The 22,155-nt window shown below is 46.1% G+C and overlaps 1 protein-coding gene across 3 annotated transcripts; it reads right to left on the bottom strand.

The window, feature by feature from the left end:
- Positions 1-1,309: 1,309 nt before the first annotated feature.
- mpp3a (MAGUK p55 scaffold protein 3a) lies at positions 1,310-21,167 on the bottom strand. Of its 3 annotated transcripts, XM_030090150.1 has the most exons (20): positions 21,051-21,167; positions 13,986-14,048; positions 13,746-13,864; positions 13,209-13,286; positions 12,294-12,374; positions 12,081-12,218; positions 11,931-12,012; positions 10,141-10,226; positions 9,702-9,776; positions 8,588-8,784; positions 7,910-7,974; positions 7,001-7,021; positions 6,070-6,111; positions 3,855-3,920; positions 3,139-3,294; positions 2,922-3,002; positions 2,107-2,200; positions 1,914-2,022; positions 1,637-1,765; positions 1,310-1,502 (listed from the first exon to the last, which is right to left on the bottom strand). In XM_030090150.1, exons 2-20 carry the CDS (start codon positions 14,020-14,022, stop codon positions 1,323-1,325), a joined length of 1,836 nt encoding a protein of 611 aa, XP_029946010.1. In that variant the 5' UTR covers positions 14,023-14,048; positions 21,051-21,167; the 3' UTR covers positions 1,310-1,322. The 3 variants fall into 3 exon arrangements, with proteins under 3 accessions (XP_029946010.1, XP_029946011.1, XP_029946012.1); XM_030090151.1 differs by lacking the exon at positions 3,855-3,920; XM_030090152.1 differs by lacking the exons at positions 3,855-3,920; positions 6,070-6,111.
- Positions 21,168-22,155: the final 988 nt, after the last annotated feature.

The following is a 22,155-nucleotide window of genomic DNA, read 5'->3' as shown; positions in this document are numbered from 1 at the left end:
TCGTCAAACTCATCAAATACACAATCCAACAACCCCAAAACACTTTGGTGGACACGTTATAATCCGCACATTCACTACGCTGTGAAATAATAACGCAAAATTACGAGACTGAGTTGTTTATGCGAAGATTGCTAAGACGGAACTTCTTACTAAACATGGCGTCTGGGCGTAGTGATTTCAAAAGAAAAAGTAGTTCCCAGTATTTGCTTCAGTGTCGTAACAGTACAATATTATTTGTTGGTGTTCCACAGCGTAGTGAATGTGCGGATTATAACGTGTCCACCAAAGTGTTTTGGGGTTGTTGGATTTTGTATTTGATGAGTTTGACAAGGGGGAACAAAAATACCATCCACTTCCATTGTGTCCGTCCCGAAAACTTTCCCCGACTCACCTCTGAATAAACAACAGCTCGCCCTCACAAAAAAAGTAAGTATGCCGTTCGAAATGACTAAGGAATTGTGCTAAATGGGCCAATTTGCCAAAATGTTGAAGTATCCCTTTAAATTTATCTTAAATCAAGCGGGATCAGACATTTTCATTTAAAACAAGACTAATGAATTTAGTAGGATTTTGAATTTTTGCATTTTTTTGCAGTTTGAATATTTATACTATATGAGCACAGTATCTTTTTTTTGTGGTTTCAGTTAATTGAAAGGCTTCAATGAGAGATCTGGGAACTAAAAGCTGCCATTTGCAGTTCTGTGTTCTGTTACAATATTTAAGTGTTAAGTGTTTTGACTACTCGAACCCCAAAGTGGTCATCCAATGAGACAACAGTGAGTTTGAGATGTGTGCCTTCTGTAATCCGATTTACTAGTCTACCTAATTTAAATCCCCTCTTTAAACTGAATATATGCCCAAAGTCTGAATAAAAACTTCCTGTGACTTCCTGTATTGACCCCTCCAGTCCGGGGCAGCTTTAACTTCGGTCCACTGCTCTTTTCTTGAAGACGTTCTTGTAATTCAAAGCTGTGAAACCGCTAAATCCAGAAACTCTGAACCGTTTCCCAGAAATAAAGCGTCGCCCCCACTTTTCGTCCGTTCCCTCGGTAAATAAACTCAAACCGACCTGAATAAATACGACAGTGAGTTTAAGGAAGTCTTTCAGTTCTGGGTGTTGGACCTGTTGTCCTGCAGAGCAGCGAGGTGTTTCCTCCCTGAGGCTCCTCAGTCTGTGGCTGTCTGAGCAGCTTCTTCATCGGTCAGGTGGCGGAAGCTCACAAACTCCCCAACAGGCGTTTTTGTTGTTGGGAGTGCGGGATGGGCGTGAGTCCGTCTGGAGGGGCTTGTGGGCGACGGGTTCTGGAAGGGAGCCGATATGTTTAGGTCCGCACCCAGCTGAGAGGCACCCAGAAGGACTCGCGTTCCAGCCGCTCCAGAATCCCCCGCAGCTCGGTGCAGGCGCTGGCCGAGTCCTCCTTGATGAGGACCCGGTCCACTAAGTGTCCGTACTGCTGATCGATCTGAATGGCAGACTGCCGCATCTCCTGGAGGTCTTCGTCCTGCGGAGAGGAGTCGAATGGAAGCAAAGGAGGTGAGGGATTTCCAGAGCGTCTTACTGTTACAGTCATCACTGGAATAACTTGTGATTGGTAAAAGGAGAGTGAAGGGTGTGTGACGGAGTGTGTTGACCCACCGTGATGCGGCCGTGCTCGCCCCCTCCTGGCGAGGTGGCCGCGCTGCGGCGGCGCCGGCTCTCTGGAACCCGGGGTTTGACGAACACGACGTACGGCTTGAACTCGGCCGTCCGCAGCCTCTTGAGGGCCTGATGCGACGGAGAGGGAGGAAAGCAGAGGTCAGAGAGGTCACAGCGGAGATGTCCGACCCTCTGCTCAGTGGCTGAGGGAACGGCCCGCCATCGGTGAAGTGCTGCTGCCTCCAGACTGACAGGATGACGGATATTAACAATTTACCTCCGGCTGCACGTCCACGATACACATCTTGTTCTTGGCCTGCACGGAGCGGATGGCCTCTATACTGGTGCCATATTGGTTCTCCTTGTACTCGCCGTGCTCGATGAACCTGCGGAACAAGAGGAAAACCTTCGCTTCAGCAGCAACACTCTACTCCGTCGACACAAACGGGACGCCAGCAGCAGAAACCCACTTGTTATTCAAAGCGTCTGTGTCGAACTGCTGCTTGGTGACGAAGTGGTACTCCACTCCGTCCTTCTCGTGAGGCTTCTTCGGCCTGGTCGTGTCTGCACCAGCACAGCGGAGGGGAAGAGAGGCAGCTGCTTGTTTAACCAAGAGGCGTCAAACAGACGACACACAAGCCAAAACTGAACTCTAATTTCTCCCTCTAATGGAGGAATCTGCTGTTTCTGGTTTATGTTACAAGCAGCACTGTTTTAATGAGTCGCAGTGATGAAATCATGTTCTGAGACGCTTCAGGTTTGACTTTAGCTTGAAGAAGGATTAGTTGAGAAGAAGGATTTATGATCTTTCTGCAAATTTGGTGATGAGAAAACAGAGGGTGTTTTCATTTGTTGCAAGAAAATTGAAAAATCCATGATATTTTGCACCAGGAGGCATCTCTGAAAAGGGCGTAATGTTTAAATTTTCCTCCTTTTCATTATAATTTTTAATTTTTGCAGATTTTGTGGAAAGACATTAAAGTAAACCTTAATGTACATATATTTCTTTGCACTAAAACAAGGTGAACGCATTTGCAGCTGTGGCAGTAATGAGTTGAAGGCTTGGAAAACAAGCTTGTATTTATCAGTTTGTAGATTGAGATCTCTCCATGAACGTGTTGCCAGCTGCTCCGCTCCATGGGATCGAACAGAGGACCATTATTCTAAAGGAAAGTGTGAAACCCATCCACTCAAGATCAGACTGGGCTTTGTTGGGGTTTTTAGTTGGTACTGTACTGAAAAGAGTTTGACACTGAGCTGAAACCATTTTTAAAAAGTGACTCACGTGGTACGGCTACGGCGTATCGATGTGGGTTTTCAGCAATCACACGCTGCTTGAGTTCATTGATCCGTGCCCCGAGAGAACCTTTGTTCACAGGGCGTTTAAGGTGAGAGGGAGAAGAAGGAAGAAAAAAAAATACTGTTGCAGTACATAGTGAAATCCACTAGAGGTCAGTGTCATTCCATGAGAGTGTTGCTGCTGCTGAGAGTCTCAGTCCTACCGATCAGGACCACCAGCCGCGGCCTCTCGCTTGACCTCTGCTGATACCGGGTCACCTCCTCGTAGGTGAGGAAGTCGGGGTCCCCCGGATCAGAGCACTCTCCTGAAGACCCCTGTCGGTCTTTACGACTCAGCCGGAAACTCCTCCGCAGACCGGCTGCAGGCCAGAGAGGCGGCAGAGGAGAGAACAGAACACAGACGCAGGTCTCTGGTCAGATGCAGTGCTCGTCAGAATCCAGATACAAATCAGAGAAGGAGCCGACTATCGGAGAAATGCAGTTAGCAAGCATGTTCTGGATAAATTCAAGAGCGACCCTCTGATCAACATGCATTAAAAACAAACACCTTCTGTGAAGAAATGTCAATGGAGTGAAGTATTAAAGCACAACTCTGAGCCAATTAGAAGTCATGCTTCAATTTCCCTTTGAATCACATGCAAGATAAAACTTTTACAGATTAAGAATGAAGCAACGTCTCTAATGTGAGCACGTCCTTTCACTTCAGTAGCTCAAACCTATCTGACTGATCAGGGATTGAAACAAGTTGACCGCATGCTGCTGTCGTCGGAGCTGACTGAGGGGCGCCTGGCCCTGGGAGACGCTGCACACACGGGGTCTCCCACGATCAGGGCTGTCTGTACCCTACCCACCCCTACCCGCCCCCTCCCCCACAACCTGTCAGTGGTGTGTACCTGCGGGAGTAAGCCGGGCACTGTACCTGAATAAAATTCCCAGGAAAACACCTGGCCACAGGAGGGCGCCACCGCTTTACACTTAGGAGAGACTATAACTGGCGTTAGAGCGTCACACACCCCAGCCTCACACCTCCACACAGGGTGAACGAGCCACACAGAACGTGCCTGGTCGAAGTGTGCAATGCGTCCAACGCAGCAGGGCGGGGCGGGGCGGGGTGGGGGGGGGGCTGCAGCAGGTTAAGTGGATGCAGGGCTGGTAGGAGGGGTGGGTGGAGGTATAAACACTGCTCGGGGTGGGAGGATGAGAGGGAGGAGGCAGGGAGTGAGGTGGGGAGGGGGAGGGGGAGGGGGAGGGGGAGGTGGGGGTGTTTAACAGCACCAAGCAGGTCAGCAGGATGCGCAACACACACTGCTTGTACGGGAACGTTCAGCATCACAGTCAGAATGTGAGGCTTTCAGCTGCGTCTAGCTCGCTTTGCCCCCCCCCCCCCCCGCACCGTGCTCATCGTCATTCCACAGGCTCGCAGGACGGGGGGGGGCGCGTGGGGAGGGGGTTAAACAAGTGAGGGATGGAAGGTCAGTTGAAGGTTAAAGGGGACTGAGAGACTCACTCGATCTGATATCAGGAGTAATTCCATCATTTTCATTTAAACGACCTCCTTTCTTGAGTTGGATTGTAAAACCTCAGTTTTAATGATAAGCTTCATGTTAATCATTCATGCTGTGCGCTCGCCCCTGTTAAATGTTCTGTCATGCATTAGTGGAGAGAGTCGCACTGTGGATCCGTCATTTGAAGTAAAACTCAGTTGGAACATCCTCAGAGGCTTTCAGAGGTTACCTGAGCCGCTGGATTTACATTCCAGACACTCATTTTTGATCTATATTCATACCAAAAGGCCAGATCTTAAGAAGAGGGTCTCTCCAGCAGCTGGTTAAGTTGTTGCTGCTTTGTGTTTTAACCACCTGGCTGTTCAGCTAGAGGTGACGGGTTAAAACAAGACATTTAAAATGAGACACGTCTTCAAAATGAAGAGCTAGAAACACCTCCTGTACCAGCTGTGTCAAACACATTTTAGACTAAACCTTTAAAACTGTGCCATAATAACCTTTAAATTTAAACTTTTTTTATATATATATTTTTTGTGCCAACTAAACATGAAAATGGCCATATTCCAGAGAACCAAATACTAACTTTTGAAAATGACCACAGTGTCAACGTATAGAGGTCGCTCTAGTTCTGTTAAACTGCATGGGCATTCTGAAATTTGCATTCTGGTGAACATCAAAGGAGCAGCGTCTGTCCGAGTACGCTTGCAGTCTGGTGCAGTTTCATTAAAGAACTCTGAGCGCAGCGCCGACAAAAGACAGGATTTGCAGGAGCTCTGAATCTTTGCCGTTCGCGGTGATTGAAGCACATAAGAGAGGCTGCTGCTATAGGCTGCCTGGTCAAAATCCTACGACTCTAATCCAGCATGCATTGTGTAGGATTTGGCTCAGCGGATTGCTGTTGTGGATGTTATGTCACAGAATAACATGTTTTTATAAAAGACATCCTGAATACAAACACTTTTCAGTGTAGGGATCAGGAAAGAAGAAGGAGGAAACTCGCACAGCAGACAATCTGTTATAATCTCAGAACTTATGTTCAAAATGTTTGTTGTAAATCTAATTAGAGAATTTGATCATTTGATTCCTGCTCTTCTCTGAGCAAAAAGTGTGAATGTAGCCGAACACTGTAAACAAACTCTGTCGCAGCTCTTCCCGTTAAATAATCATCATCATCCTGAGTAATTACACGTAAACAAATCAGCGTTTCTGTTTTTGCCGACTGCACAGTCTGTTTGTTTTGACTGTGTACTTTGATAGCTGACACTCTTCTGCCCGTCTGAACCGAGTCTCAACTCTAATTATGCAGCGCGGCGTCTGAAGAGGCAGAGCTGTTACTGGCACCTGCAGGAGCGCCAGACGCTCCGTCCTACACATTTCCCTACATCACTTCCTTTTTTAAAAAACTCTGTAGTAGGTAAATATGAGTATTTTCTGCACATCCTCTTCCAGGGTATTGGATCTCTGACTTGGAAAAACCTTTGCCCCCCCTCCTCTTAACCTTTAACCCCGGGTGGGTCGACCCCGCAAGCAGTCATTCTGACACCCAGCCCAAAGCAGTGCACAGCCAGGCTGCCACAGGCAAAGAGCAGAAAGGGAGAAGGAGGTGGAGAAAGATGTGCACGCTCTCACCTATGTACTGTCCATTGAAATAGCCCTCACAGTCACAGTCCTCTGTAGGGAGGCAAGCAGGGAAAAGAGGGGGTAAGCACAGGGTGAGCCACCTGGAAGAGGTAAGGAATAGAGGAGGTTGGGGGGGGGAGGCGGCGGCGTTAACAGAAAGGCCGGGCCGGGGAGAGGCAGGCGGGCAGCAGGAGGAGCAGCCGAGAGGCAACGGAGGAGGCGGCAGCCGCTAACAGAGGCTACATACAGAGATCTGAGGAGAAGGGAGAGGACAGAAGACCGGGCTCCGGCGTAACGGGGGTCCAGCTGCGAAACCGGCCTCTGAAAACCACATGTCAACACAGCGGGCCTCTACGGAAACGCACGGCTCGCGTACAAACCTGCTCTGAAACGCCTAAACACTGCAGAAAAACGTGTCAGAGCAGGAACAGATGGAGGAAACAAAGAGGACGATGGTCGGAAGTGAGGCCGGCGCAGGAGAGGAGAGGAGCTATTGTTATCTGTAACTACCTCTGCTGGGTTTAGTTGAAGTCTCCAGGGGTGTTTTTGTGTCTGCATGGTACCTGCTGCAACACACACACACACACTCATGCACGCACACACTCCAGCCACACAAAGAATCTCTATTCTGGTCTGGTCCACTAACAGCAGGAGGGGAGGAATTAAGCTGCCAGCAGGAGAAATCCCAAAAGCACACCCCACTCGTCCACACGCACGCTCTGCTCACACAAGCCTCACTCCGCTGTAAGCGTGCACACATGCACACGTCCTCACACCCTCTTCAAACAACCTCACTCACACACTCATACGTGCACGCATGAGTCCTTTTCTTGTCTTTGTGTGCTCTGTGTGTTTGGATGTTTTCAGGAGTTTATTGCTGTAGGGTTTGTGTGTGTGTGTGTGTGTGTGTGTGTGTGTGTGTGTGTTTGTGTGTACCCACCTTTATCACATCCTTGGTCGTCTGACAGGGCGTGCAGCAGAGGGAGATCAGAGAGTGGAGCGTTATTCATAAGAGCGATGGGGGACATGTTATTTTGCATGCGTTGGAAATCGATGGCGGTGGAGAAGGAGGCTTTGGAGACTCTAAAAATAAAGACGGCGTCATTAGGCTGACGTCACTGGGAGACAAGGAGGGGGACCCACATTTAAAGGCTCCCGCTGGGATTTGGAGGATTTATAAAAAGAGAGAGAGCTGGAGGAGTGTGGAGGGAGGCCGAGACAGGAGAGCCTCCCGCAGGGCTGCTGCTGCTGCATGCGTGGCGTAGCAGGGCGAGCTGCCATATTGCTAAGCTCTTGTTGTCTCCCCATGGCTCAGGCCTAATCGGATCGCCCGTGGCTTATGCGCCACGAAGAGCCGCCGCTCACATTATCCACTCACCTGGCTGTTAGCACGCCTCCCCTGCAGCATGCCACGAGAAAGTGAGAAGCGCAATGTATTGTTGCGGCTTTGTCTCCGGGCGGACGGCGGCCGCCGCGCTGTTTGGATCTGCTTAAGCCGGGCTCGCAGCCCGCTCACCGGCCAGATGGACTAAACATGAGAGATTAATTCATATCTGTGATCCCTCCCCTCCGTCTCTGTGGCCCTCCATGTCTCCCTCTTATCCCGTTTAAAAACATGTCTACATTGCGGCATTCAGACGCCGGCCAGCGGCTACTAACGGCTGTGAGAATGCCAATTAAATGGCAGAACAAGTCTGTGTGTGTCAACAATGCTGCGTTCATCCGGCAGGGATACGGCTGTGCTGGAACGACACGGACTGGCCGCGTTAGTCCACAGAAGTGGGCTGACTGTGAGAGACGCCGCGGGTAGTGGAGTGATGCGGAGAAACCCCGGGTAGCAGACACTTACATTCAGGCTTTTTGGGCGATTTTGGGTTCGGGAGCGTGCCCATTTTCATCCTGTAGGCCAGTCGCCTGGAGGAATGTGCAGCAGAGCGAAGAGCCGAAGAGGATAAAAGCAGAGTCATCGAGAGGAAGCAGGCAGAAAGTACGAAGGGAACACAAAGACACGGACGTGAGAGGCAGAGAAACATATATCATGAGCATATACCAGTAACATGCCATGATGAAGCACCCCTCTTTTCCTGTAACGCAGAGCTCCACGTTCAGCGGGAACCTGCAGCGCCGGCAGAGCGGCAGTGTTTAAAACACTCGGGCTTTAGGCCTTTCTGACCTGTATTTGTGTCTGTGTTCAGGCTGCGGTTATTAATCCAGCAGACGCTGCAGTGTTTGGCAGGGATCTCCCAGCCCGCTGAGATCATCTTACCCTCAGATTATCACACTTACAGCAGCAGCATGCGCCTATTCAAGGCTGCCTTTCAATTTATTTCTCTGCCGTGCTGATGTGATGCTCTATCTAATCATATTTGACCCCACAAAGTGGAACACATGAACGTGGATTTAGGAGATTACAAACGGCTGGGTGAAATAAATATCGGTGGCGTGCGGATGAAAGAGCCGGGCTGTCCGGGAGTGACGGCTTTACGCCGCGGGGAGCCAGTTTTCGTACGGATTCAGCCGCCCTCACCTCTCCTGGAACTGTTTGGAGGGGATGAGTCCCGCCCGCAGGTTGCTGTCTCCCACTCGCTTGGCCTGCCACCACGTGGGGTCGTCCTGCGTCACCACCTGCAGGATGTCGCCCCGTTTGAAAGGAAGTCCCGCCTCCTGACAGGGCGTGGCCTTGTCCTCCAGCGGGATGTAGTCGAACAAGGCCCTCATGTACACCTGCAGTCAAACACACAAACAGTGAAGAGGACCTGCGCTCCACAGTTAAAAAATGAAATAGCTGAAACCAACAGAGTTTGGCTCCACTGTAACGTTTCCAACCAATCAAAGGACCTCTGCAGTCTGAATTAATACATGGACCAATATTCACCGACTTTACAGTCTGAGGAACGCATTTCCAAATATCCTCAGTTTGTTACACTACATGGAGAGAGAATGTCAAGAAAATTAATTCAGAACAGGTCCTTTCTAACTATGCTGAAATGTCAGCGGACACAAGCTCGCTGGTTATTTCTGGAGCTGTTTTGAGCTGTTCAGATATGTTTTTTTTTTTTTTTTTTTTGAGCTGCAGAGTGTTTCGTTCGCTCAGCTGAGGTAATGTTGACTGAGTAAACAGTCATAATTATCAGAACCACGCAGTAGCTCAGTCATTAGGAGGTACAACCTGACATTTGTGGCAAAAGTTAGTCCAGGGCAACTGCAAATTATCCATGGATTTCTGTCTGCTCTAATTCCAAATTTGTGAAACTGCCCCAAGTTTACCATCCCTGTCAATCCAAGAGGCTACATGTAAACTAGAAAACCCCAGAAGGGTATTTTCTACTTTATTATATTCAGTATATATACTAAAGTACGTATAGTATTCAGAAACATATCATAATGCACTATGTCACACAGATCTCTAATATATGACAAAAGCTATGTTTAGATGATTGCAAAAAAAAAGGGCAGAAAACATGCTACATCTTTTAGCTACATGGAGTGTAGAAATAAATAAATGAAATCTTCTCGTGGAAGAAGCTGTGACACAAATTCAGTGCTACAAAAAGCAAACTAACGGGGTGAAATTGAAATGTCTTGTCATAAAGTCAGCAAAGTAAAGTCGTGGGGAGCCAGCTGAGGATGTGTCCTCCTACCTTGCTCTCTTTCAGGCGGTCCTCCTCTTTGATGGCAGGGATGATCTTCAGGGTTATTGAGCCTTGGGACTGGGACTACACCACAAACAGAAGATAAAGCAGAGAAGAAGGCATGTGCACCTTAAAATCAAAGAGTGTTTTATCTATGACGACCTCTGATGTGGATTTTACTTGAACCTCCTGCTTCTGAGCTGATGTTTGTGTGTGCACCTTTAAGATCTTTGAAATGATTTCACATTAGACAGTTTTACCTTTCATATTCTGAACTTTTATTCAGTGTTACAAATCAAAATGATGTCCTTCATATAAAAATCTGTTATGTTAGAGGGTAAAAGTGCTTTGCTGGGCTACAGAAAACCCTCCTCAGCTTCTGCATTGCTCAGATTACATGAGTGCAGCTGTAATTTCTGCACAGCAGCAGTAGTTTTGTCTGTCTTACCAGCAGCTGGCTGATCTCATCAGGCCTCTTGTGGATCACAGAGACTCCGTTCACCTCCCTGAGTTCGTCTCCAACGTGGACCAAACCTGCGAGGAGGAGGAGGAGGAGGAGGGGAGAGACGTCACTTCGACTTGCTTCCTGGGTCTGTCGGGTTTTTCTATCCTATCTTATCTAATAGTTGTGAGAACCACTGATAAGAGCTGTTTAGCTGCAGCCACAACAATGAAACCAAAGGCAGAGAGGAGGCGGATCAATACGCATTCTCCCAACACAGTCATGCAGTGATGTGAGCATTTAGCAGATCCACAGCGATCTATGGGCGAGCGACCCGTCTGCAGCTTCTGTCTCCACCCTGAACGTTTTCCATCATTTGACGCAGCAAGAAAACACCGGAAGACATGAATGATTAATGGATATGGACGGTGATTGGTTTACCCCGCAGACGAACCTGCGCATGGCAGATATTTCCATGGCAACGCAAATGACAGGATCTTTGCGATTTTACGTCTGATTGATCCCCGCCAGCAGAGAGCTTCGAGTTTCATCAACAACAGCAAGATCTTTCTCCTGTTTCTCCTGATGCAGCAGCTCCCCCCCATTCCTCTCTCTCTCCATCTCCATCTCTCTCTCTCTCTCTCGGGACGCCGCAGCTTCTACTGTAAGCCTGTTTCCAGGCTGAGCTGTATCACTTTACATTATTTTCATCTTTATCCTGTTTCACTGTGAAACTGCTTCAAAGCGGGAATGTTTCCAGGCCTGCTCTGCTGTCTGTCTCCAGTTGGAAACGTTATTAGGTGGAAAATAAGAAGCAACCAAATCTTTGGCACTTTATGTTTAGTTTTACCAGCATTAGGCATCCCAAACATGATTTATTTGTTACTGTTTCGCAGTGTGGTGAAAGTAAAATGAGCACCTAATGAGAGTTACTTACTTGTTTGTCTTAACATATCAGTTAGACAAACTAAAATTAAATTAGTTACTCCCAGAAGTAATTTTGTGTCAGTTTTTGTTTCAAAATGATATTGTCTTGATGTTCACACACTGTGGAGTTTATGAGCTGTGTTCAGTTGAAGTTCCATCATGTACCTGGAGGAAAATATGGACGTAAGCACATTTTGAAAGAAAAAACTAATAAAAACAACCACTGAGATAATCTTGAAACATGCAGCCAGCAGCTTACATATTGCTGCTAATGCTAGGCTATAGCGGAATGCTAATGCTAATGTTAATTATAGACAGAAGAAGAAAAAACAATTAAAATAACGATCCAAGTAACAAAAGGCAGACTCAGTCATTGTCAACGATTTGCTGATTTCATACGAGTCATCCCTTACAAACCAATCGCTGTGAAAATAACTAACGTGTTTTAATCACAGACATTAAACCAATTCATCTGTAGGCTTGGATATTTATGTCAAACTAAGATAAAGATACAGAGATAACAGCTTCAAATGACGGCAATGCTAAAGACGAGATCGGACTCAGTGAGCAGGACAGATTGAGACAGCAGCTCTGCAACTCTGGAACCCTGCTGACAGTGTATGAAAAGTGCATGATGTGTTATCATGGTGGATCTGTGAGGCTGCACTGTGGAAGAATTTATAAGAAACTGTAACAGTTTCAAATGACTAACGGCAGGAACTCCTGGATGTTTCCAGAATAAAAACGTTGAGCTAACATTGGATCAGAATGTTAAATAACATAAAGTTACTGTTCCAGGTGATACATTCGTCCCTGTTTTTTCCGGCGTGGTAAACCATGGCTCAGAGAAAAATCCAGCTGTAACGTACCGCTTCGATCCGCTGCGCCTCCCCTCATGATCCGCGCCACGATCACCGCCCCGGTGGGTTCGTCGCGCCTGATGGTGGCTCCCTGGACCAACGGACGGGGTCATTAACGGAAGAGAGGAAACCAGCCTCTCCGGCCGGCTCTCAGCTCACCAGGGGCTCCTTGTTCTTCACCAGGCGGACGATCTTCACCGACTCCTCCTCCAGCTCGTCCTCGAAGTCGTCGGGCAGCGGCGGCAGCACGGGGTCGAAGTTCTTCTGGGCCACGGTGTCGTGCACGGACAGAACGGCCTGACGGGAGGGAGAGCGGGCCCCGTGAGGCTTTCTGCGAGGGGATTAGAATCGGCAGCGCACGCCACGGTTTACCTTCAGGTGAGGAGACGTCAGCAGGTGCAGCAGCTCCTTCTCCTCCGTGCTCATCGGCCCGCTCTGCAGCTCCTCGGCCACCTGGAACACAGCAACACACACGTGCACATCAACGATCGCAGGCGAATGCACGGACACGCACGCAGAAGAAAATAAGTATACAAGCAGCTTAGGTCAGCAGTGCTCCTCTCCGACTGATAACTGGTGGGAGGCGGGCGGAGGCAGCAGGATGCGGAGATTCATTAGATGAGTCTGCACTTTGAGAGCATTAAAATTCACTTTTGATACCTGCATCGCTTCTCTGCCGGCGCTCACGCACACTGACTGACCACTGCGCGCGAGATGAAAGTAATTTAGTCTGTGTGTGGAGGGATTGTCGAACTGACGAAAATCTCTTTTCATATAAACAAACCGAGGGTTAAAGTTATGATGAAAACACCAGAAAGTTTCCATCAGACAAGTTCAGGAGTCAATGGGACAGTGTGCCTAAGAAAGGGTCAAACGTAAAAGTTCGTGTTTGTGTTTGTGTGTGCGTTCTTGTATTTCTATCCTTGTCGGGGCCAAATGTCCCCACAAGGATAGCAAAACGTGGAACGACGTGCCTTGTGGGGACCTTTTTCCGGTCCTAAGTAGGAGAAACAGTGTTTTCTTGACCATGTTGTTGTTACTGAAAAAAGTAAAAGTGCAAAAACATTTCTTTAGGGTTAGGCTTTGTTGTGGTGTGGGTTAGGGTTAGGGTAAGGGTCAGGGTTAGGGGCTAGACATGAATGGGAGTCAATGGACGGTCCCCACAAGGATAGAAATACAAGACTGTGCGTGTGTGTGTGTGTGTGTGTGTGTGTGTGTGTGTGTGTGTGTGTGTGTGTGTGTGTGTGTGTGTGTGTGTGTGTGTGTGTGTGTGTGTGATTAACTTACATCCTCAGCCAGAGAAGAGGCACTGTGCAGGACGGGAGTCGGACTCTGTCGTTCATACTGTCTCAGTTTTTCATGAATCTGTGAAACACACAAGAAAATTTCAATCGACTGATTTCAATTCATGTGATTTAACACCCTTCATGTGGGGTTAAGGCCCCATGTGGGAATTTTATAGCTCAGAGGCTGATAGTTTTACTGTAGTCTCAGCAGCGTTAATAAAAATAATAATTATTTTTATGGTTTCCTCTTAAATAACCAAGTGGTTTGTGTGTCTGTTTGACAGTCTGTGTTGGCTGTGTCAGTATCTTCTTTCACCCACACTGTTTCCCACCAACATACGAGAGATAATCAGTCCCGATTTCTATGTTTGTTGTACATCCCAGAACATATCTCTACAGATAAAAGTCATGGTGGGCCAGGTGAAAGCAGTGTTGCTCCTGAAAGTTGAGTTGGTTTGAACTTGGAGCAGAATCTGGAGCAGAAAGTGTCCTGTCAGTGAACCATCTTCCACATGTGGGAGTGATGAGAGCGACTCACCTTCATGAGATATGCCAGACTCCGCTCGCTGAAGACGTCTTTCAGGAAGACCATGTCCTCCTTGTGGTTGGCGTCGGGCCGCAGCTGGGAGGTCAGCAGGGCCAGAGTTTCGTGGAGCCCTGCGGACGACAGCGGCGAGAAAAGCCATCACGCACGCTAGCGTGAACAGATGGGGTCCGGCCAGCCTCCGGCAGGTAGGAGGGGGTGTGTGTGGGGTGTGTGTGTGCCAGCTCGGCTTACCCGCTCCTGCTGTGAGCACCGGCATGGCTTCTTTCATGGGTCAGTGAGGCGAGGAGGGGAAACCTGCGAGGCGGGGAGATTAAAGAAAATCATCATTAGCACTTCCGCACAGTTCATGCATCTTTCTGCTCGATTTATCCGCCTCAGAGGGATAAATAAAAACATTCTAACTCGCAAAGAGATAAAAAAAGAAGGTAATGGCGTGTTTGGTGTGAGAGCATGTAGGCTTGGTGTAAAAGCACCCAGAGGCCCATGTTGGGTAATTACAGCCGTACATCATCTTGTCAGCTTCATGCAATAAATCCGCACCGCAATTTCCATTCCACCCGGTCCGCGAGCGTGTAGGTGTGTGAGTCTGCCCGGGTTATAGAGCCGTACTACTAAGATAAACAGTCACTGCCGGTACTATTAATCACACCAACTCTCACCAGGGCCTCTGAGGCTTTGAGTCAGTGTGTGAGAGAGCGGCAGAGTGGGATACGAACCCGTAGGAGACAAACACTGCGCCATAAATATAACTGCTGCTGATAGGACAGAAAAACCGAACTGAACCTAAACCTACAGTATACTGTATTTACTTTACAGTGGAATTCAAGTGTCAGACATTTTAGTGTCTGCGTTTTGAGGAATTCAGCAATTAGTAAACTGTCTTCTGAATTCTAAACAGATCTTCACAGATTCCTGGAGTCAGCTTCCTTTTCCCATCCAGCTGATCTCTCACCCCTCAGTTAATCCAGTCAGTGGCATTTAAACAGCTGAATATCACTTTTCAGTTCCCGCACCATCGATAGAGGATATGTCACAATACATATTGATTACTGGAGAGACAGACTTCGGAGTGTTAGCAGAACCGTTAACTGATCCGACAGCGCGGCTCAGTATCATCATCCACAGATTCATACAGCGATCAGAGAGAGAGAGAGCGGACGATACATTTAGCATGAGTGCAGCACACACTGCTCCATTATTGCAGGACCGACCGATCAATAACTCTGTCACTCCACTCAATATTTGCCATATTTCCTCAGTGGAAACCTGACTCAATAAGAAAAAACCGCAGACTCCCTCGTGCCACACTCATAAAACCGGAGGCACAATGAAGAGTGAGCATTAGTTCATATTTACAAGAATATTGGCAATCTATGGCAATTTATGGCTTATAATCTTGATCATCATGTGAAAATAGAGGATAAGCCACGTGTTTATGAATTATTATTTTACTTATTTTTTACCTGATTTCTTGGAAAAAAACAGAGCAATGTCTCCGGTTTGTGTCTGGGATTAGAGAGTTCGGAGTTTGCACGTTCTGTCTGTGTGAATTAGTTTTCTCACAAGTTTGAGGTGAACTGATGATTCTAGGTAGAATCTTCAACTGGCTCTGTTCGACTTTTACTTGCAGACTTTATCACAGTTCATTATGAAACCAGAGAGTGGTTAGTTAGTATCAACACACTCTGCAAATCACCCCCCTCAAAAAAAAAAACAAAACCCAAATCACGTTTATTTCATAACGGTATTCCTGCTACGCAGTACAACCTGCCGCTTTGAAACACGATCCCTTCATTTTCCGATTCTGAACACGTCTCTCATACAGTATCTTTAAACTGCAGAATTCCACCATGTTTTTTGTGCCTCTGCAGGCTTCTTCTTCTTCTTCTTTCTCGCTCCTCCTGAAGCATTTCTGAAAAGTACCCGTGTGCTTTGATGGTTCACGATCAGAATATGATTAACCCCAGCAGGGATTGAGACGGGAGGCGGCGATGAGCCCATGAATAATGAAGAGAGGTGAAATTACAGAGGGAGGAAGGAGGGAGCGGCGCTTCTCTCTTCATGTCTTCTCCGTTTGTCTCCACACGGGAGGAAAACATCTTCACTCTCCGGTGTTTCATGAGGGGTTCTCTCCACAGAGCGCCGCCTCACCGCACATCACTCATCTCCGAGACGGGGAGATCATGTACGTTTCAAGGAGACGCTTTCATGTCAAGGCAGGTTTTCCTCCGCCGTCCTCCAACGTTTAACCTTTATCGTATTCTGTAACTTCCTGATTTCTTCCACAGTGATGAGTTCATGACAGACACAGTGTGACCCGATGAAATCAGTGTTGCTTGTCCAGAATATTGATAATAGAACATTTTTAATAATAATAGCAAGATAAAAGATCACAGATTTAAAGCCTGAATGACAGTTTACAGCCTCTTTTAAAACTGAATGTTCCAGTCAGACACATTTTAAGCTACACATCAGGACGTTTGTGTGATTTTGGTCAGTTTCATGCAATTTGTAAACACTTGCTAATGTGTAAATTACATGTAATGATTCAATTTAGTTACTTTTGTGAGTTTTTTCATCCTGAAACTATATATTAAACAGTTTAAAAAGTATTGAAATGAAATTTTAAAAATTGATTATTGTCCGCTTTGTTATTCCTTCTCCTTTTAAAAAAAGGGTGAAAATGATTTCCACTGTGAACACTGATATCAGGTTGAGATGTGTAGTGAAATCAAAACTGAAGCTGCTTATGTGTGTGGATGTTTAGATCAATTTTTACTTCTTTGGTTGCTTTGCACTTTAGAGGAAAACATCACTTTCCTAGGAAGTATTAATGCACTTGATTTAAAAGAGTTCAGTTAAGCCAAACTATTGCATACTTTGATATCTGTGTAGTCAGTATCCAAACTTGTGCACAAATAGAAGCACAGAACACACAGATATTTTCCATTTGACATATTTTTCTAGGAGCAGGAATATGTATAAAATCTGCCACAATCCACTTTATTTGAGATCCAAATGTAAAATTCTTTTTTATGCTCACAACAGAAAATGTGTTCCTCAGCTTTCAGCGTCCTGAACATCAACATCAGCACCTGAAACATAAAACAACCTTCATCTAGTAGATGATATTTTGATTGATTATGTTGGCAGCACTTGAAGGATTTCTCTGGAATAAATGCTTACCTTCAGTATTCTGTGAAACCTGACGAAGCAGATTCATTATTACAGTGGAGGAAAACACTCAGTGCTGATGCTAATGCTAATGCTAACCTGCTGGTTGAAGCAGATCAGGTCAGACCGACTCTCTTTTCAAAACCAGCTTTGAAAAGAGAGAAATCAGTGACGTTGGCCGATGTCAGATTAATTACGCTGCTAAATGAAGTATTTACTGATTAATGGAAGTATGGATTGACGCGCCGGGACACTTGGCAGCAGGGGACACGTTCAGGTTCAGGAACTGGACGGATTCAGGCAGAAGTGATCGAGACTGTTCGGCTCAGGATGACGACAGAAGAACGATGGTGAAACTAATCAAAGGGATGAAGGTTTAAAAGCTTGATTTGCATAACGAACCTCATTCTAAGTAAGGCTTGATGTCGTCTTTATTGATTATTTATTCTGCTCATAACTTTCTAGTCCAGATTGTGTACGGGAGATTGGACAGTGAGGCTTTTTTATAAAGTTCCCAAATTCGAGCAACAGATGTAATCCTTCTGAATTCTTTCCATGACTGTTGAAAGACAAAAAAAAAATAAATAAATAAATGCATTCAAACAGACATTTTGACAGTAATATCACCACTTTCTGCACTAACAGCTAAAAAACTCACTATTAACCATTATTATTTATTTTATCTTTAAAACAAGCTGTTGTCTCTCTTGTTTTCAGTCTTCGTACTGATAAGAGCTACTATGATGCTATTTCACTGAACTCCTGTTTACTAGAGAATATATTATTTCTCATGTTTGAAGATATCATTAGCCTAAGCTGATTTTTACCATTCCTCTGATGCATTAGCAGCCTTGAATTAGCATTAGCATACGCCAAAATGACCTCCTGCATATTGTTGGTCCGTCTCAGCTGTTCAGTTGTTGACTCATCTCTGTTCATCAGCCTGTGTAATTGAAGAAATGCTGATTTCTCAACAGTGACAATTTCCCTCAACTCCTGTTTAGTGGAGCAGGAGCCACTCTTAAATCCCAGAGAGTTTCAGGAGCAGCTGTCTACAATATTAAACACACCAATCAAATAGGAGTAACATGAGAGTTACTTTTCCAAATAGCAAACTATATTTTAATGCAAATGGAAGTTATTATAAAGTCCAAAACACTGAATCTACAGAAAAATTCCTCTGGTGGTGAGAAATAAATAAAAACATAACACTTTAACTTCAAACATTTGCTTTTTGTTCATTGTTTTATCTTTGGTAAAACGCCTGCATTGTGTTTGCCTCTGCTTTAAAGTACAGTGTGAAATATCCTCGCCATTTAAACACACTCTATGAATTCTCTCTCAGAAAAGGAGGTTTCTCCAGAGTTGTAGCAGCTGATCGCAGCCCTCAGAGAGGACTGAGGTCCCGTTAGCTCGACGCCACTACGACATCCCGGCGCCACCCATCGGCAAACAGTCTCAGGCAATGAAAAAAAAATGACGCTTTCCACTTCAAATCTAGTTAAGAGCTTAGCTGCAGATCACACAAACATGATGGCGCGTCAGGCTGCGAGGTCAGCTGGTCAGAAACAGCCGGCATCATGCAAACGCGTCCTTCTGCTACATTTCAGACGTTAAAGCTGCATGAATGAAGCCATCCTGACAAGAATAAGGCTGAACGCTGTTTATCCCCGCTCATAAATACTGTAAATGCAGGAAGAACGTCACGAACGTTCAGCACAGACGTCCTCACTCTGAACCTCTCCAACCACAGAGCACTCTAATTTACCCATCTGTCTTCCATAAATGTTCATATATGCTGAGTAAGTGCAGCAAAATATGAATGGATTGAACGAATCAGACAAGAACGGCTGATCTACAGCAGCGACATGCTGGTATGGCGGGTCGCACTGTGTCTGTGCACGTCAACAATCACAACATGTTCTGTGAGCGACACTCCGATTTCTGTATAGCAAAATCATGTTCCTCTGGATGAATATAGTGATTCTGTAATAATTTTATAAAAAAAAAAATCTGAGATTTGATGACCGTGATTCCCAATCAAGCAGCCAGGAGGCTAAAAGCATCATCAATCAGCATCATGGAGGAACGTTAATGGTTCAAGCTGCTGCACAAAGAGGTTCATTCAGGTGGCGGCTGGTCAAAAATCAAAGTGAATTGACTTTTAGCCTCAGAGATGTTTCAGATTTACAGGAAATATTCACACACAGCGGTTGTTGTAGCTTTAATCATCCTTGTTTCTTAATGTTTGCATCACACTTGGTCAAAAGAGTGTCAGAGACAGTGGAAAGAAGAAACTACATCAACAGACTATTTTCAGAATATATTAAAATCTATGATGTTCAAAAATCACAATATAGATCAGTACCCTCTTATCTTTCTGTTCCAATCACAACAGCTTATATTCTTTAAAAAACTATATTTACTATGATTATTTTTCTATTAGTTTTATTAGTTGCTTTTCCCTTGCCAGTGTAATCTATATATTTCAGTCTACTTTTTATATATTTCTATGATCATTTATACTTGTTTATCTATTTTAAACGTGCATTTGTCTATATTTTTTTCTTTTTTAAAAAAAATTATAAGCTGGGATTGAAATATTTTTAATAGAAATATGAAATATTATTTTAGTAGAAATACTAAAATACTTTTTTGAACATGATTAATTCTATATATGAAACGGACAAATTGAAAAGATAAAAAAGTTTAAATATTTCAAACATTTTTATCACTTTTTAAAGTTGAAACACAACAGCAGCAGGATATTTCAAAATGAAATGCTTTTTAATGCTAATGGATCCCAACATATGTTCAAGATAACATCCTATACAGCAGAAAACTGGGTGGCACAGTGGTGGAGTGGTTAACATGGTTACATCACATTAACACGGTCTCCAGTTCGAGTCCAGGTTTCAACCAAAGTGTGTTTTTGTGTGTGTTTGGGGTGTTGAGCTGTCCAGTTTCTACTCTGCCTTCGCTCACAGTCGGCCGGCATCTGCTCCAGCGGCCCGAGATGAAGGGACCACAGCGTGAGGCTACAGCGAGAACAACACCACACCGGATGTGCCATCTGGAGCGCCTGTTGTGGAGCATTAGAGACAGAGACCTCCTCAACATAACATGTATCGTCTGCGGCTCTGTGCAAACGCCTTGGAATCACAACATCGCAACAACAAATGCTGCTTCAAGCTGTTGTGGGTCGGTCCGGCTCCTCCTCAGGACCAAACGCCTCCCTGCTGGAACAATATGGTGGAGCGTCACATGTCCGGATCAGCCTCCAGAGCCCAGGAGCAAGAAGAAGAAGGAGGAGGAGGAGGAAGAGGAGGCTGGATCGGTGCAACCCTATGTCCGACGTCAGGTTCCACATGTGCTCCACACACACACACACACACACACACACAGGCTGGTGGACGGTGTTCCTCTGATCACACACTCAGCTGACAGCGTCAGCATCGCGGTCGGTGCACGACTGAGCGCCTTGGCTCGTCTCCCGACCGCCGCGAGAAGGAGCACCGATCACATGAGGCTAATCCACTGCCCCGACAGTAATGGGAGGCAATGTTAAGCATGTTTGGCTGAGATCCAAGGTGCTAAACACACTGACACACACACACTGACACACACACCTACAGCCTTCAGAGCATCCTCAGGATGAGAAACCCTGATCTCATCCCTGAGGGTGTGGCCAGGCACAAACTTAAATCTCCTCCAACATGGAGGGAAACTCCTGATGTTGACAGTTGACTGTCAGACTGTACCCCCCCCCCCCCCCCCCACCCCCACCCCTCCCCTGAACCCCCACCTCCTCCACCAGCTCTCCACCCGTCCAGCTCCATTCTGCTCAGAGCCGTCTCCGGTCCTCGTCCATCGCCGCTCGCTGCGTTCTTACATCTTCACGTCTGTAGAGCATCACGCCGCCCCTCCATCCCTCCATCCCTCCTCCTCCCTTCGTCCTCCCTCCTCCGTCCATCCCTCCCTGCATCACCCTGCTCTGCAGTGCTACGCCGCTCCGCTCCGCCGTCAGCCGGCAGACACGGAGGGAGGAAGAAGAGGGAACGTACAGCAGATGATACAGACGGATCGGATCAGATGCTGGAGAGAAAACAGACGCCTTCTTACCTTCCTTCCACTCTGGGTATCTCCTCCCCTCGCTCGCTCTTTCTGTGTTTGTGTCCCTCCTGACTGCAGCCACACTGTTTCTCTCGCTCTGATTCCTCCTCCTCCTCCTCCTCCTCCACCTCCTCTGGCTGCTGCTCTCACAAACCGGCTGCCACTGAGTGTCTACCTCCCCCCTCCCTCTCTCTCTCTCTCTCTCTCTCTCTCTCGCTCTCTCCATCAACCCCTCCCCTTACCTCCCTCCTCCCCGATGCTGTTTCAGCCCACATCAGTAAAGGAGGATTCAGCTTTTTGATTTTCCTTCTTCTGATCTGAAAGGCTTCTCGCTCCTCGCGGTCATGAAGGATATTTCACTACAGCTTTGAAAATATATCAATAATTCCTTTTGATCTGCACAGTTTCTTTTAACAAAGAGGTAGAAATATTATGTACAAAATACAAAATAAAAATAGAAAAAAAGCATGGCTTTAAAGAATGATGAATTAATCCGGGATTCATGTGAAATCGCAGCTGAAATAAACAGACTTTTTTTAATCCCATTGGGGAAATTCCTTTTTTTCTGCATTGACCCAAATTACTGGGCTTCAGGGAGCCGGTTGAGGTCAAGGGTCATGCTCAGGGACCCACAGCGGTGACCTTTCAGCTCAGGAGATTGAATCGGTGATATTCAAAAAGTGAAACCAAATGTAAAAATGTCCATAGCACGGGATGGGTGGAGGTTACTCATCCATCACAGAGAGGAAAACAAACACATTCAAGCCTAAGATGAAAGTCAAAATGCTCGAGTGAAAGTTTTTCTGACTGGAGGAAGAAACTCGTTTTTTATGAGTCGCCAGAATGAAACACGCTTTTGATTTAGTGCATTTCAGTTCATGAAAAAAAGAATATCTAGAGTGAGTAACACACAACGTGTGTTAGTGAGTGAAAATCACAGATGCTGCTGCTTCCCCTACTGGCTCCCCACAACTTTTATTCGCTGACTTTAACATAAGACATTTTCTATTTGAGACACCATATTAGATCTTTTCTGAATTTCTTCTGTTGCTTTACGTTTTCCCACAGCTTTGACTTCATGACCAATCAATTTCCATGTTGTTTTTTTCTTTTT

Source organism: Salarias fasciatus, chromosome 4 (assembly GCF_902148845.1).
Source record: "Salarias fasciatus chromosome 4, fSalaFa1.1, whole genome shotgun sequence".
NCBI lineage: Eukaryota > Metazoa > Chordata > Actinopteri > Blenniiformes > Blenniidae > Salarias > Salarias fasciatus.
This window is presented reverse-complemented; position numbering and strand designations above follow the sequence as displayed.

Excerpts from the sequence above, each read along its gene's own strand:
- mpp3a (XM_030090150.1), bottom strand. The coding sequence starts at position 14,022 with ATGAAAGAAGCCATGCCGGTGCTCACAGCAGGAGCGG. Across the intron at positions 3,295-3,854 it reads TTCCTGGGAATTTTATTCAG|CCGGTCTGCGGAGGAGTTTC; the intron begins GTACAGTGCCCG and ends TCTGGCCTGCAG. Across the intron at positions 2,201-2,921 it reads ATACGCCGTAGCCGTACCAC|ACACGACCAGGCCGAAGAAG; the intron begins GTGAGTCACTTT and ends GTGCTGGTGCAG.